General features: G+C 37.3%; 1 protein-coding gene across 18 annotated transcripts in view; it reads right to left on the minus strand.

Moving 5' to 3' along the window:
* The window catches only part of RAPGEF2 (Rap guanine nucleotide exchange factor 2), a 186,418-nt gene that overhangs the window by 41,662 nt on the left and 128,259 nt on the right, over nucleotides 1-16,497 (minus strand). For 9 of the 18 annotated variants that reach the window (XM_039550561.1, XM_039550555.1, XM_010411852.3 and 6 more), the window contains 2 exons: nucleotides 6,053-6,184; nucleotides 1,700-1,744 (listed from right to left, as the gene is read on the minus strand). The exons of 1 other annotated variant lie outside the window; for it this stretch is intronic. In XM_039550561.1, the coding sequence (XP_039406495.1) occupies nucleotides 1,700-1,744; nucleotides 6,053-6,184 (177 nt within the window). The remainder of the gene's footprint in view (nucleotides 1-1,699; nucleotides 1,745-6,052; nucleotides 6,185-16,497) is intronic. 8 more of the 18 variants (XM_039550565.1, XM_039550564.1, XM_039550563.1 and 5 more) reach the window with 1 other exon arrangement.

Consider the following 16,497-nt stretch of genomic DNA (forward strand, 5'->3'; position numbering starts at 1 on the left):
CGGGGGCTCCTTGTGTTTATACATCGTAAATAGCTTTTTTAGGCTTAGTAGCATCATGTATGATATCAAGTATTCACGGTTCTCTTGCTGATGCATTAAACTTCATGACCCACCTACACTGAGTGCTTTTGTACCCCTTCCTGTGTGAGAAAAGCCACACATGTCTGCACAGGAACCCTTAGTTATTAAGCAATAGCTTTGCATCTGTCTAAGACTGAAGGGGAAACCTCCATGAGCTCCTTTGGGCATAGGGGCTTCCTTATGAACCTCAGCCTCCGAAAACCCAAACACAAGATGAATATCCAACAGGATTTGTACTACAGTCAATCATGAGGCTTAGATCTTCTCAGGGCGTGTAATGAAGGATGAAATACACCTCAGAATTTCCATTCCGGGGTGCATGTTGTACTTTGCTTCTTGGGCAATAAGAGAAATTAGTTTCACTTAAATAAATCTAAAAAAGACTGCATCCAAGAAAAATTCTGGTTGCAGCCTGAAGTACAAAACAATGTCTCTCCAAAGTCTGAATAATCAGCTGGAATAGCAAATTTCTTGTGTCATCTTTCCAACTGTGGAGAAAATTTTTGAAGCTTCAAAGGAATCTCCTAATAGTGACAGGCTAATATTTTGTCACATCACCAACATGAGAGTTAAGAGACTAAGACAGATGTTTTAAAGCCTGAGTTGAAGGAGTATTTCATATTTGACACCTAAGGAGAATCTGACCAATTTTAAGCAGCGGCTATAAAGGCTAATATTGCACCAATAAAAAACTCGTTGCTTCAGCTGCTGAGGATCTTGAAATCCAAACACACTTTCAGATTTAAGTCATAACAGCTAATTAAACAAATTCTGTGAAATACAAGTACGTAAAGTAAAAGAAGCCTTGTCTAAGTTCTTGGTAAGCCTTTGGTTCCTTGACTGACTAGAGGAAGAAGGGGAGGATTAAGAAGAAGAACAGCATTCATTCCCCCTAGGTCAAGCTGGGCAGACTGGGGAAATGGTGGACTCTTCTGGTCACTTTAAACAGGCAGGAGAGGAAAGTGGTTAATCCCAACTCTACTGGTCTTTCATTTTTTAAAGGCATCATGAAGATGAACATGAGAGAGGTGATGGACAACATGAGCAGCTAAAGAAGATGACTTCATTTACCGCCTCACTTCCTCCTCCTCCAATGAATTTTTGAGTTTCTTGAAGAAACATAGATTAGAAGAGGTCAAGGGCGATCTCTACCTTTACACAGTCAAGATACTCTCACTCCAGTGTAACAACTGCTTCATCACACACACACCCCACCCTTACTAAAGGAAAGAAAGTGGGAAGACTTGGAGAACTGCTTACAAAATGACTGGCTCTGTTTTAAGTGGCCTTCATGGTTTTCTTTCTATACTGGTTGGGAAAAACTTCCAACTGATGATAACATAAAGACAAAAAACCTGTAAAAGTAACCACACTAACTACTGATTTCTTAGTATTTTAAATAGACAATTTGAACCTTTACTTTAAAAAAAAAATTTAATTACTTTCTTTAGGAAACATTGTATCATTTAGAAGACTAAATTCCCCTTGTAACTATTGTTGCCACCTAAACCAACAATCCAAAATCTCGAAACATGCATGAGAAAAACACCAGGGACAAAAAAAAAAAGGAAAAAAAAAAAAAAAAACCCGAAGAATAGAAGAAACTTCTTGCACAAACCAGAAATATGTTCCTTGCCTGGTGCAGTCCTTCAATTCCATGAAGCTAACAAAGAAAGAAGCCATGCTCAGATCAAAAAAACCACCTTCACATTACTTTTCAACCATTGTCATTTAAGGGCTAAAATATAAACTAAAAAATGAAATTAAGAATGTCATTAGCTTTTTACTTTCTAATTTTTAAGCCAATAGTAATACAAAACACCAAGAACATTGCCTCTACCTGTCTCATGAAATGACTTGCAAAAGTCACATCAGCTTGAAATATTCCCTCGTGTCATATAGACACACTGGATTCAGCTTCTCCACAGAGAGAAATCATATCTGGGGTTTTGTTTTAAATTAGCTTTCAGATGACTGAGTAAAAGCTTACAACATCAATAAATTAAGATGAAATTCAATCCATATAATTGTAATATGTATTTGTTTATTAAACAGCTATCATTTGTACTATAGTCAGCTATAATTATTACATGTACAGAAATCATACATAAATCTAAGGTGGTAACATTTTTTCATGCTACATTGGACACAAGTGCAAATGCCCATGAAATACCTTAAAACTCCTTCAGTCCAAGATTTTCATAGTGCTTCCCATATTTGTTCTTTCATTATCTAGCACAAAATTTACAACACAGCAGCCCACAACTGTCACAGAAGTCAGTCTGAGCAGTTTTCCTCACTTAAGATGGAAAAGTGTAGCAATCCAGACAAAGCACACCATGAACAGCGTCCTCCCCTATTGCCAAGTAATTGCCTCTTTCTCAGAATGGAGCAACATCTGCCAAGACCACAGACATACAGACCATGGACTCTGGAAGTTACAGAGTACCTTAAGAGGACCTGAATTTACAGGAGCAATTGGGAACTTCGTTGAAACGTCAAGGGTGGCAGGGGGCAGTTAAAAGGACAGTTTACCTGAGCTATTCCAGCCATTCTGGCATTAGCCAGAGCCCTGCAGCTGATACAGTCAGAAAGACTGGCTTTATCTTAAGGTAAAACCTCTTTATTTTGCATACAGTAACTAAAGGGCAGGCTGCATGGACCCTCTGGTTTGAGAGACAAAAGACTGGTCTCCCTCAGGAAGAGCTGCTGAAGGGTGGACCTTTCTTCTAGGAGCTACCGTATCAGAATCATGAGAAAACAAAGCTGACATCTTGAAAATTTCCAAGCAATACACACATCCTGGGAGGGTCTCAGAAAGGATGTTCCTGGTTTCCTGTACCGACAGTGGTATCTGGGCAGGCACCAGAGGGCATGTAAGGGTGGCAGGAAGCCACCAGTCTGAGGACAGGATAAGGGAAAGAAAGGCTGGCAAAGAGCTCAGCCAACACAACACTTCCCGAAACAGGGAGGGGGAATAACACATGTTCATGAACCTAAATCTCCTCACTCTCCAACCAGGATCATCATCTGGTAATATATATAACAGGTGTAGGAAGCATTTAGGAGCATACAGGGACAGGTATATGCGTTCATATGAGAACCATTAACTAAGCCTAGGAATTCAGAGCAAGCACCCATACATGAGAAGCAGCAGTGAATAATGTGCTTTGCCAAGTCAAAAAAAGACAGATGCAAGGAATTGTTCTTGGCAAATAAAAGCCAACACACGATCTACTGACATTCAGCATCCCCCTCCTCTCAAGTCACCCTACAGAGTTCATCACTTGAACTTATTTCCTAAAATAAAAATAGCAGTATTTAAGGACCTTACTAATTGGCACCTGAAATGTTTTTGAAACTTGGGTGGGGTAAACACAGAGGTTGATTTTATTTTGGTTAGTACTTCTTATTCTAAAAGAAGTTCTTTCATGTGCAACGCTTGACAAACAAATTTAGATACCACATTAATATTTAAAAGGAAGTATTCTCAGTTCAATGCTTAAAGCATCTGAAGATTCAGCTTCATGATTTATTAAAAAAATCTTAAAAGGCCATGAACATATTTTCACTGGAAGCAGCTGCTCTTAAAGCTAAAGAACTAAAACTTATGGGATGCAAACATGACATATCATTACTTCAGATTTCAGTAGTAAAGATCCAAATAACTGTATAATTTTAAAAAAAATAAATTTATCAACTGCATGACAAGATGATCTTTCTAAATCATTGCTTTCTACTTAGCCATAATGAACAGAAGTCCACCCCACTGAACAGAAAAATGCCATTATATACAGAAAATAAGAATCAAAGGAATGATCCAAGGAGCAATGATCATGAGCATTGCCTAAGACTTACTAAGATTGAAGTAAAAAAAAAAACATGTTGATGATGTGGTTATGGTTTACTGTTTTTGAATAAACACTTGGGAGAGAATTAAAAGGCAAACAATTGAGAGAGAACGACTGGTCCACTCTCTTGGTTTAAAAAAATATTTCTGTTTATTGAATCCTTAACTTGGCCCTAGAGAATTCAATTTACAGCCATTTTATTTTGTTTTGGTTTGGGGGGTTTTTTTGGCAGTACTTTAACCTAGCTTAACACTGCTACATTACACTCCTTTGTGACTGAATTTGAGGCCAGAAATTAATGATTGACCACAATTTGAGAAATCAAGTCAAACAATACTTGGTACCATTAAGTTAAATTCAAGAATTTAAAAACCTTATCGGTTTCCACACCTGAATTTACCATTTCCTTAATAAACATTCCTTCAAGTATATGTACTAAGACAAAAACATGACGTTGCATTCTACAGTACATTGTCATATTTATGGATATTGATATGGACATAGGTTATTATTCATACTTTGACATTTTACAATTACACAGTTCTTGATTTCTGTGCCAAGTCACCTTTAAATGTGATATTAATTGCAGATTAATTGAAGAAATTTGATAATACCTTTAAGAATGGATTATGCATTATATTTGTAAATTAAGTTTAAAATAATACTTAAGAAGTAAATTTTCTCTGTGTAAATACTTCAGTAAACCATTAACTCTCTCCAAACTCTCACCAACCATTACGTTGATTCCTTCACTGCAAATGAAACTAGTAGGAGTCATAGACCAGGTTGGCAACTACAGAGAGTAATATTTTTCTGAGGTTTCTTTAGTTTTTTATGTTGTTTGGTTGGAGGTTTTTTAATTGCACAGAAATTCAATGATCTTTTTCACAGTTACAAATGTTTTGCTGAAAGTTTTTGCAAAAAATTTACTTCCAACTTATCTAAAGAGTAACTGTATGACTGTAACTACATGCCACATACAACTGGGCCTCTAGAGGTACTTGTTATCTTTCTGTTAAACTGGAAATCTTTGTAACAAAAGGAATGAAAATCTATATAAGGCTAGAAGAACAAAACTGATTTTACATCTTCTTCACTCTCATGCTATAAACCTAAATCCTGTCTCAAAGTAATCCTGTCTTCAGAAGAAATTCTGACAAACATACTTGACTGACATGCTATGCCTGAAGTGTTCAGCTAATTTGATCATTTTGCAGAAATAAACCTTTGCATTATTGTAATTACTGCCTAAATTGAACTGGGACCTTTTTATAGCCTCTTTCTTCACAAAAAAAAAAGCCTATAAGCTTATTCACCTGAAGGAGACTATATTCTACAACTATGACCATAGCTGAACTTGTATGTATTTGCAGATATGCTTTTCCCATTGTTAAAACGACTACATTTGCAATTTCAGAAGCATCTCAAAAAAACATTATTCTTCTTCTAGTTAACAGTAGTTCATGTTGAAGTGGTCTCACTACTTTATGATTGATAGAAATGTATTTTAATTGGATTTGATTCCTTCTTCTCAGAGTAACAAATTGGTACACTTTCCTATCAGGACAAATCCTCTTCCAATATTCCAAGAACGGTAAACATCAAGTGAAAAATGCATAATTCCTCATTTTATTTCACTTAAACTTTTTTCCAATTTATATTTAAACTCTGGATCAGTTTCAGAGTCTCTCTAAACTCAGGCTGTTCCAAATGAACAGCACAGAGCTTTACAGGAAGAAGCCACCTCAGAAGTGTAACTTTAAAAAGCAACACCAATTCAACCTCCCCACCTTTCTGAGGATGGCCAGGAGAGAAAGCACTGCTGAGGTTGGCATCAAATTCCTACAGGGTGGGGAAATGGAAATATGTCCCTCAAGCCAGGCCAGCACAGGCTGCTTATAGCATAGTTGTTTCTTCCCACCACTGAAGAGGTTCTACATTATGAAGCCAACACATGAAAAGCCTGAAATTATCACAATTCAAACAAAAAGTAGTTTTTTGAAGTCTATTGAGCACTTCTTCAGACAAAAACTGACAATAGGCAATAGCAAGGGCATTCAGCTACTAAATGCAAAACTGCTGGCAATTGCACCTCCCATCAGCATCCCTTCCAGTCTTACCTGGTAGATATCAGAAAGGCTGCTGCTTCCTGAATCACTAGTGATGCTACATCCTGAGTGACTAGATGAAACGTGGGTCACCTGTGGGTGGAGACTGTCAGTAAGGTGCAGCTTTGTGAAATCTGCAGGAAGCTATAGGTGGAGCAGAAAAAGCATCATTACAATTTGAGGGAGATACACAGCAAAATTAATTCAAATCATATATGTCACACTTTACTCTCTGCCAGTACCAACTAGATTGAGAAAATCACTGGGGCTTGAGAATGCAGTACAAAAATTTTGAGTTTTGCAGCTTTTTAACTCATGCAGAGGTTATCAAAACACCAAATTGTTGCAAATGTATGAGATTTAATACAAACATGTATCTGAGGACAAGTGAAGCAATATGCCAAAACTCTTCAGTAGCTTGCTATGGGGTTTGGATAGAATTAAAACGCATATGAATATTGTGCTACTTCCAGAACCAATGGTCTCCTGCAGAATGGGAATTAACAAGGGAGTAAAGTCACATACTTTTAAAAATCAACAAGCACTGCTCTGGATTTGGTAAACTCTTTTGTTTCTCAAGTTGACAAAGTACATTAGAGACAAGGAAAATCCAAGTCACTGAGCTATCCATTATACTTTGAGCCAAATAATATGACAGCAAATAGGAAATGTGGGAAGATTGATATAATTACAAGGAGCTGTAATCCTGAAAATAGTTTGCTCATATGCAGTGCTGAAGAATGAATTGAGACAGTATATTTGATCATTTAACAATCATTCACCAGGATTTGTGATGTATATTTTCACTATTGCTTTATGCCCACAGTTCCCATGAAAATCTTTAAGAACTGTAAAAATTTCGAGACCGCAGAAAGTGAACTTTGACAAAGTAAAATATTTGCTGTCTGAAGAAATATTTAAATGCTATTTCAGGGGTAAATTACTCCTCTCCCCAAGAAGCCTGCATCCCACAGCTAGTTAATAAAAGTATGTTAATGCATCAATTTTGGTGTGCAATAAATTCTTCAATAATTTTAAGAAAAAAACTCTGTTCATTAATTTGTTTCAACTCAGACAAGGCAGATACTCTCATTTCTAAGAAGTTGTGTTTGTATGAAAAATGTCGCATGCAGTGTGTCCATCCAGGTCAATTATGAATGCTACCTTGGCATTATTACCATTCTCCCTGGATGGAAATAAGACCTCATTCAGCATTAAGAGAGAATAAGCTGATCAGTATAAAAGGCTAGGAAAAAAGTCATCTCCAAGTCACAAGAGAGCGTGCTTGAAAAAATTATTAGCTCTGTACAGCTAAAGATACTGAATGATTTTACTGCTGTTTGCCTTGTTTAGTTCTGTTTATGGAACATGCCCTGAAAGAATCTTGGCTTTAGGCTTTGCAGTGAAAATCACAGACAACTGCATACCTTAGTCTTACTTAGACTAACTGGCAATTCCTATTCTAATACATCTGAAAAGGATTTCTTCATTATCACAGAATGACTGCATCAGTGATAGCAAAAACGGCTACATATTAAATAATTCTTTCCTAGTGTTTTACCTGAAAGAGGGGCTAAAACCAGCAACCAGATACTAATAATCCTAAAAAGCTTCAGTAAGCCCAGAGCTAGATTTGATCTTCATCAACAAAGAAAAGGCAATTAACAAAAGCAATACTCTCATACACACAGCCATGAATACTGCCTCCAGAAAAATCTTGTTATGCTCACCACTGTTAATGATGTATCAGAAGGAGAAAATACAGCATTAGGGAGTGCATTATAGCATCTGTTGTCTTTGCTACTTTGCTTTTCAATCTAACTTTGAATTATCTCATAAGGGAACCATATATACTGATATTCAGGCCACTGTCAATTTTTTTTTAATAATTTTTGAGCCATTCTGCAAATAAGTACATATGCCAGAGGTAGAATGCAAGGGAAAATAACTGCCACAGCTTTTGCAATGTGTTGATGACTACTTCTCAAAGTACAGTCTCTCATAATTGAAGCAGCTCACTTTTATTTCAAAGTAGAAATCCTACATATTATTTTAAGAGACAAGCACAAATCGTCTAAGATTCACACATTTAATGATAATTTACACAGATATATTTTGAGAGTTTTACCTTTTCTAAAGCATTAACTACTGCAATCTCAAATAAATATTAACTCCATAGGGAACTGTATATGAATACAGTGTGCCACCCAGCCAAACACGTTCAATCTTTTAGTGCCCTGCAAATATCTCCATGTCGTTAACAACAGCATTTATTTTTTATCAATGCACAAAAAAAATTTTAAAGAACCTTTCATCAAAGCAAATCCAGTTAGTACATTAAAAAGTGAAATCAACCTATGTTTAATATAATGATTGCACTCACTGTTTTAAATGAACAGCAAGGATTTATGTTTCGCTACTGCACAGGCAAAAGGAAGAGGCAGGGGATTCCACAATAACTGATTGAATACACTGCAAATAAAAGCAAGCCTTCTGAATCTTTTTGGCTGTAGACAATCAGCTGAATGCTTGGTGATTACTGGTTTCAGAGTAACTCCTCAAGTCAAAGCCACGCTGCATGAGCTGGACTTGCCAAGTGGTGACAGAAGATCAGAAGCAGGCATTTTTCTTTAGGCAACCTAACTAGTCACTTTGATCCTAATCAAATAGGACTATTTACAAGCAGAAAGCACATGCTCACATCTTTGCAGAACACTACATCCCTGTGCTACATGCCCGAAAGCAGCATCCACTTCAACTGCCCTACCCCCCAAAGTTAAGGTGAGAGACTGCATGAAGAAAAAAATAAAATACAAAAATAAATTAAGCTGAAACATTTACACTGTAAACTCAATGAAAAATGTGTGTGAGAAATACACACATTTTTATCTTAGCCACATACTGCTATTTACAATATTTAATATTTGCATTGTACACAACGGGGAAAAAAGTAAAGCACTGATGACAATGAAAATCCACATGTGCCTAAGTCTTCTATAAAAGTGTGGTGGGTTGACCCTGGCTTGGCATCTGTCACTTTCCTCAGCTGGACAAGGAAGAGCAAATACAACGAAAGGCTCATGGGTAAGGACAAGGAGAGATCACTCACCAGTTACTGTCATGGTGAGACTACCAAAACAGACCCAATTTGGGAACAAATTAATTGAATTTATTATCAATAGGATAATGAGAAATAAACCCAAATCTTAATGCCTTCCTCCCACCCCTTCCTTTCTTCCTAGGCTCAACTTCACTCACAAATTCTCTACCTCCTCCCTCGCAGTGGTGTGGAGGGGCAGGGAGTGGGGGCTGCAGTCAGTTCATCACACATTGTCTCTACCACTCCTCCCTCCTCGGGTGGAGGACTCCTTACACTGTTCCCCTTCCAAAGAAGGCAGTCCTCCATGAACATCTCCAAAGTGAGCCCTTCCCATGGGCTGCAGTTCACAAATTCCTCTGGTGTGGGTCCCCTCTGGGGTAACAGTCCTGCCAGTAAACCTGTTCCAGTGTGGGCTCCTCTCTCCACAGGGTCACAAATCCCACCAGGAGCCTGCTCCAGCATGGGCCTTCCACAGGCATCCACCTGCTCTGGTGTGGGTCTCCTCCACAGGCTGCAGGTGGACCTCTATTTCCCTGTGTATCAACATGGGCTGCAGGGGTACAGCTGCTTCACCATGAGCTGGGTGAATCTCTGCTGGAGCACCCAGAGCACCTCCTGCCCCGCCTTCTGCACTGACCTTGGTGTCTGCAGAGCTGTTTCTATCACATTCTCACTCCTCTCTTCTGTGGCTGCCATTGCACAGCTTTCCTTTTCCCCTCCTTGATTAACTCTGTTATCCCAGAGGTGCTACCACCATTGCTGATGAGCTCAGCCTTGGCCAGTGGCAGGTCCATCTTGGCAGCAGCTGGCATTGGCTCCATCAGATGTGGGGCAAGCTTCTGGCAGCTTCGCACGGAAGTCAGCCCTGTAGCCCCACACTACCAAAATCCTGCCACACGAACCCAATACCAGCTACGCCTTTCACTCCTGGAGCACAACATTTGGTAAATGTTTCTCAGTTAAGCAGAACAAGGACAAAATGCAACATCCAACAACCAGCACAAAAAGCTGTCTACCCCAAACTGGGATATTTATATCTAATTTCTTACTTGCAGTGGAACATGATTAGAAAATAACAGCATGAAACGGCGCTATTATAACTCAGTGAAAAAGTTTGCTAGGAACCATCTCTGGGCAGTTAACTTCACGACAATGGGTATGTTTGCTGTGCTACTGAGTATCACTTTATTATTAAATTATTAAGCACTCTGTGCTTGTATTGAGTTATCATCCTGTTCTGTAGTTTAGTACTGAGTTCAGTATTTAGTATAGCAGTAAAAATAAAGGTTTTCTTGTTCTGTTTTGAAGCTGGCTAGATCTACCACATGCTTTATCCACCAGACCATGAACAGTATGAGAAAGCCTAAAGACCTACCCTCTGCTTCAGAAACATCACCACAGACTGACACCACCACAAACGGCATCAGAACTGAAGTGTCACTTTTATCTTGTTTTCCATTTTCATTAAATGATGGCTAGATTTAAGAACTCATTCAAAGTAATAAGGATCAAAAGCAACTTTTGTATTTTACATAACAAGCACCACACTAAACTACAGCTTTGCTGAAGCCAACACCTACACTATTTCTTAACTTCATTACTGAACACTGAGTCACCATCAGAAGGAACTAGCACACAGAGTAAAAACGCAGCAGGGTAATTTAGAAAAGTTAATGCATGATTTGTTCTTTCGTAAATATAGTTCCAAAACACAGTATATGTACACTAGTTTAAGTAATTAATAACCATGAAAAGGGTCAGAAACTGTCCTGACAACCTAGTCTCAGCACAACCTTCGTAAGTGACAAACATTAAGGTGATGTATGCATAGCTCTAAACACATGTAACAGGGACAAAAGTTTCTAATACAAAACATGACCCGATAAAATAGTTATGATCTAAGCCCTACACTTAATTTGACAGAGGTGAAAACAGTATTTTATATTTATAATGTAGCTCTTAATAAGCAAGCATACATGCACACATACACACATTTATACAGATGGCACACGCGGATAGAAACCAGAGTTAAAACAGTACATCTAGGAACTCCCGATTTTTACCTCTTGAAAACCCTAAACCAAACGAAAACTTAAACAATTATGTGAAACTATCTTAAGGGCAAAGACATACATCCATTTAGAACTGTACAATACTGTAAACCTTATCACATCTTCCTATCTTTAAAGCACCATTTTATTACTTCCACCCTCAAACTGAGTCACCATGTTATGCATGCAAAACTAACAATTACTTTGCTCTGAATGTGTTCCTCCTATTTTAAGAACACCATTATTTTCTCCTACCCTACAGCGTGCCTTTCATTACAACAAAAGGCATCTTCTATTCAAGAAATCACTGGACTTATCTACTAATACAGTATTTTTAAAAAATGATAAAAAAATTTTGAAAATGTTTACTGGACAAGAAATGGCAGTCCTTGGATATGTATAGCATAAAAAGGTATGAGAACAGCCAAAAAATAAGTGAAATTACACCAAAACCTTTTCTTTCTTTCAATAGTATTCCTTTTTTTCTTTTATTTTGAGGGTTTTTCTTTTTCATTTGGAGCTTTATTTTTTTAAATGCAGTTATATGTGAAAACAAGTATTAATGCAACAACATGAAAGACAGACACAAGAAAGTAATTTTAAATTACGAGACAAATTCTGGTTGGAAAGCTTCAATATACCACTCATTTTAAGGCAAACATATCAGCAAGCCTTTTATAAACAAGGTCTTCTACTGGAGGCTGCTCAGCACTTTATGAAAGATTTATAAAGCCTGCAAAGTGACTGAAGTACATCTGCAAAAAAGATGGGATTAAGGAGCGCCAAGGTGTAACATTCTGTTATGCAATTCCCAATGAATGATTTTATACGTAATTAAGCGCCACAGAGACAGGCTAAGCAAGTAGACATAAAACAACACAAACTATCACCCTTATAGCCTCTATTTCCACTTTCTGAAATTAAAGACACACAAGGAAACACTGATTCTTCAACCTCTAAACACATGCATCTGAGCACTTATTTTGTAGCAGCTCTTTACTAATAAAATAATGAAAGCTATCATATAATAAAAGCCACCATAATTTTTTTTTTTTTAAATGTTGGTTATTCCTTTTATAGGAGAAACACTTAGTCTCACAAATCTAAGTAAGCTACAACAAACTTATTTTGAGGTTCTGTCTTTTTTGTGAAGGGAGAACAACAGCAGACAAATAAAATCACTACTGTGCCTTAGTCTTTCTCATTATTTTTTTCCTCACCAGGATAGAAATTCTAAAATTTTTATTGCACTACAAATGTGTAGATCACCAAGGCAGTATTCTTCAGTACTCTATAAAATTATTAACACTTTATTTCAATATTTTATAGAAACACTACTTTTTATATTAAATGTTGGTACATCTGCTGTATTTTTTATTTTAAAGCTATGCCCACATTTATTGTATTTAATAAGATAAGGAAGAAATATTTGTAAAAATGCTGGGCATTCATGAACATGCTATTTCAACATAATTCTTTCACTAACCAAGAGAGACATCAAGGAAAACATTTTTATGGTTGAGTGATTTTAAACACAGCACTCAATGTAAGTAATTACAGAATAATAAAGTAATTTCTATCGATTCCATCTACAGACCTGATGCAGGCTGACATGTCCTTGCAGAGTAAAATTTAAACTAAAAGTGCAAACTCTATACAATTAAATATAGGATGCAATTCCCATGGAAGCAGGATTTCCTTGCACCTACGGGTGGAAAAGATTGAGACGCTTCTATGTACTTTCTATGAAAACATCTGCAAGACTTAAATAAAAACCTTCTGGCTTGAATTATGTCTTCTGTATAATCATTCAATTTACACAACAATACCCCATGTATTTTGAATCTCTACAGTTTCCTCAAATAGACATCTTTCTATGAAACCGTGAAATTTCATAGAGACCTACTCTTAAGAATGTTCTTCATCTTGAATCCAGCACAAGACACAACCTGTGTTCTGAAGACACTGCATTTAGATACTATTGCTGTTAAGCAGTTGCTTGTATACAAAGCCCACAGCAGAACACCTCTAACAGAAAACCAAACCAAAAATAAAAAGAAGGAAAGAAAAGTATTGCAAGGATGCCATGAAAGATCATGGCAAGCTTTTAATACTTTCCTCCACTGGTATTTTGCTATAGCTAGCCTCCCAAAAAAAGCTATTCAGAGATTCAAGCTAATGCAATGTGAGCTGCTGGTCTCAGGGAGAGAGCAAGAGAGAGTGAATGTACAGGAACTTCATTTTGCTCCCCTTACAAAACACACACTGACTGCCACTTACTGCACATCTCATAGCTCTCAGCAGCTAATCCTATGAGCACTTCATGCATTCAATCCTTTGCTTTAAGGACTATTGACTTCTGCAGAGGCACAGGGGTGGTAAAATTTCAATGGGTGTCTGGGGAATGAAGGAACTCTCAGAAGCAACTCTTTTTAAAGGAAAAGTAAGAAATGCATCACTGAAACATATCCATTCTTGTTTAACTTAACTACCTTCTCTGTTTTATGTCTGAATGTGTTAGCATTTGTTCTTCCTTCTGGAACTATTTGAATCCGAGATTCAATGCAGCATTTCATATTCAAAAGTGTCTTCTTCAGAAAATCTGGTGTAAACACTATTCCTTCAGGAAACACAAATGCCAGTTTATTGGCAACAGCTCAAATTAAGTGGGGGGAAAAAAAGAAAAACTGTTTTATACAGATGTTTACAGTGCTAGTGAACCCCAAATACAAAAGAAAAAACAACAGGATGGATTTGAACTGAATCATGCTAAACTAAACTAAATAATGTTAAACAGTTTTCAGAAGTTTTTCTCAGATTTCTGAAAATCCAAACTCAAACATTTATAACATATTTACAATGAACAGAATAAATATGCAAGATCCAAAGATTTTTATTTAGCATTTATGCAGAAGCCTGTATCAGAAAATATCTGGTAAAAGTATAGTTTCTTCACTGGGCAACAAAGGATAATTCAGTACTTTTAAAACATGGACTCTGATGTCCTTAACGTTACAGCAGTTCTGCTGCGAGGATCAAGCTAAAAAGACTGTTCTACAACTATTTTAACTGTGGATATACATTTAAGTACTGACAACTCTTTGACATCCTTAACCAAAAGTAGAAACATGGTCTGGTGATTTTTTTTCCAAACAGTGCAGTGGAAGTGAAACCTTCCTGAAGAGAGTCAAGCAAGATTTTCAAATTTGCCTCCTTTTTTCTTTTCTTTTTAATTAAGTATCCAGTATTTTATATTACTTTGTTTGCTTTGTTTCATAAAGTGATCAGATTTAGGTCAAATCCTATTCTTAGCCACTTTTGCTTTGAGTAGCAGAATTCCTATTCCGGTGTATTATGTCTGCATATGTCCCTATATCATAGGAGTCTCTGTGGGGACACAGCCTATCACTCCTGGTAGCACCCTGCTGTCCCACCAAGCACTTGCATTTAAGTGCCCTGACAGAGCCTGCACAGCCCACACCCTCTCACAAACTAACAGCTTCCCAAAAACACTGAATAAAACTGGGAAGGGAATTGATCTTGTGGAAATCTACATAATGATAACTGACAAGTAGGGACAGGCACGCACTGATGACTGCCTTTTAGGTTGAAGGAAAGGCTGTTCCAAGGCATTTCAACTGACTTCTGAAATATCTCTAGGGAAAGAGAGTAGAAAACTGAGCTCAGTCACTGAACTTCTGTAAAGGCTCCCTATTATTTAATATACGTGGAGGAGAAATAAAATAACAAAGCCCAGCTTTGCAGAGATCTCTCTCTTGGGAATAACTGATTTTCATACTAAGAAAATGTATGTTGATTTTTTTCCCACAATAAGTATTTCTAAACACTTCCATTTGCGGCTGTTTGGGTGTTTAATATGCTGAGAACTACTGCTGGGTTGGAAACTAAATGGCCCACTTTCAGGGCTTTTGGAGGCTTGTAAGGTTAAATTTTGAACTCTGTGGCCTATTACAAGCAACTGTGGGAGAGGAAGGAACAGAGAGCCTGGTCACAAACTTTGTTTCCACAGGAAACCAGACAAAAAATTTATGCCTAGGGACATAAAAACAAAAAAAGTTCAACAACACTTTATGTGGGCACATATGTTTACAGGAAATGTTAGTTCAAACATTTTCAAGGAAGATGTTTTAAATCCTGCAGAATATTTTAAATAAATAATAGAATGCTCGTGTATATCTCATTTACAGACTCAATCTGGATTACTTACACAGCAGTCTCACAAGGAGACCTGGGGGGATGCTAAAAAGCAATTACACCAGCAGGGGTAAAAATGATGGCACCTGCACCCAGATTTTATTTTCAGCTTTAAAGCACCACTCAGAATTTAAAAACCACAATAGAAAAGTAAAGAGTTTACCCCACAAGTGAAAACACATATCCTGGGCACATCTTAAGTGTTAAAGCAAAGACCCTGTGAAATGCCTGCAGTTCCAAGTGTTGAAGCCTCCCCATCAGGAGGGCTGCTCTTATACCACACCATGTGTTGGTGGTGGGGTGTGTTACACCTGATCACAGAATACTTCATGACTACAGCATTCTAGCCAATCTAACAAAACTCAGTGAAGTTTTTCAAACATTCATGAAGTGATAGCTCAGTTTTGAACTGCAACCATTTAATCTGAACTACTGCACTTTAATACCGAACCACTCCACTTTAACTGAACCACTGCACTGAATTTTACTGCCCTGAGCTAACTTAAAATAGCAAAAGAAATCAAAGTTAATTGATTCTAGAATAAAGAAAAATAAATTAAGGGCTACTCAGGTAATTGTTTTGGGTTTTTTTAAGATGAGATGTGAAAGATGGATATAGAAAATATCTTAGAACTCCCCTCTTTCCAAGTGGAGGAAAAAAACTGTTGGCATCACTGTGGAAAAAGACACTGTTGATACAAGAGATGAGCAGTAGGAAAAGATGTGAAATCACGCACTTTAAAACAAAAACCAACAACCTGGAAAAGTCCCTGTGAGAAATCACTGTGAGAAAGTTTCCATGTATCAGCTGATCAGAAGGTGACTGAATTGTTCAGGTGATGCAGCAGAAGGAGAACCCAATACAATCACAGCATGCATCCTCCAGAAATACAGTTCTGGGCTCTTCTCCACGACCCCAGCAGAGACCTTATTTGGAAATGTTGCACACATTCCCAGCTGTGTGTTTTAAATAAAGATAGCTTAAAGCCATACACATACACAGAGTCAGAGAAAAATCACCAGGATTATCAGAAGAAGAAAAACTAATACTTGACAAAGTGCAGGAAGAGCACAGCTTTTTCAGCCCACAC

Source organism: Corvus cornix, chromosome 4 (assembly GCF_000738735.6).
Source record: "Corvus cornix cornix isolate S_Up_H32 chromosome 4, ASM73873v5, whole genome shotgun sequence".
Taxonomy (NCBI): Eukaryota; Metazoa; Chordata; class Aves; order Passeriformes; family Corvidae; genus Corvus; species Corvus cornix.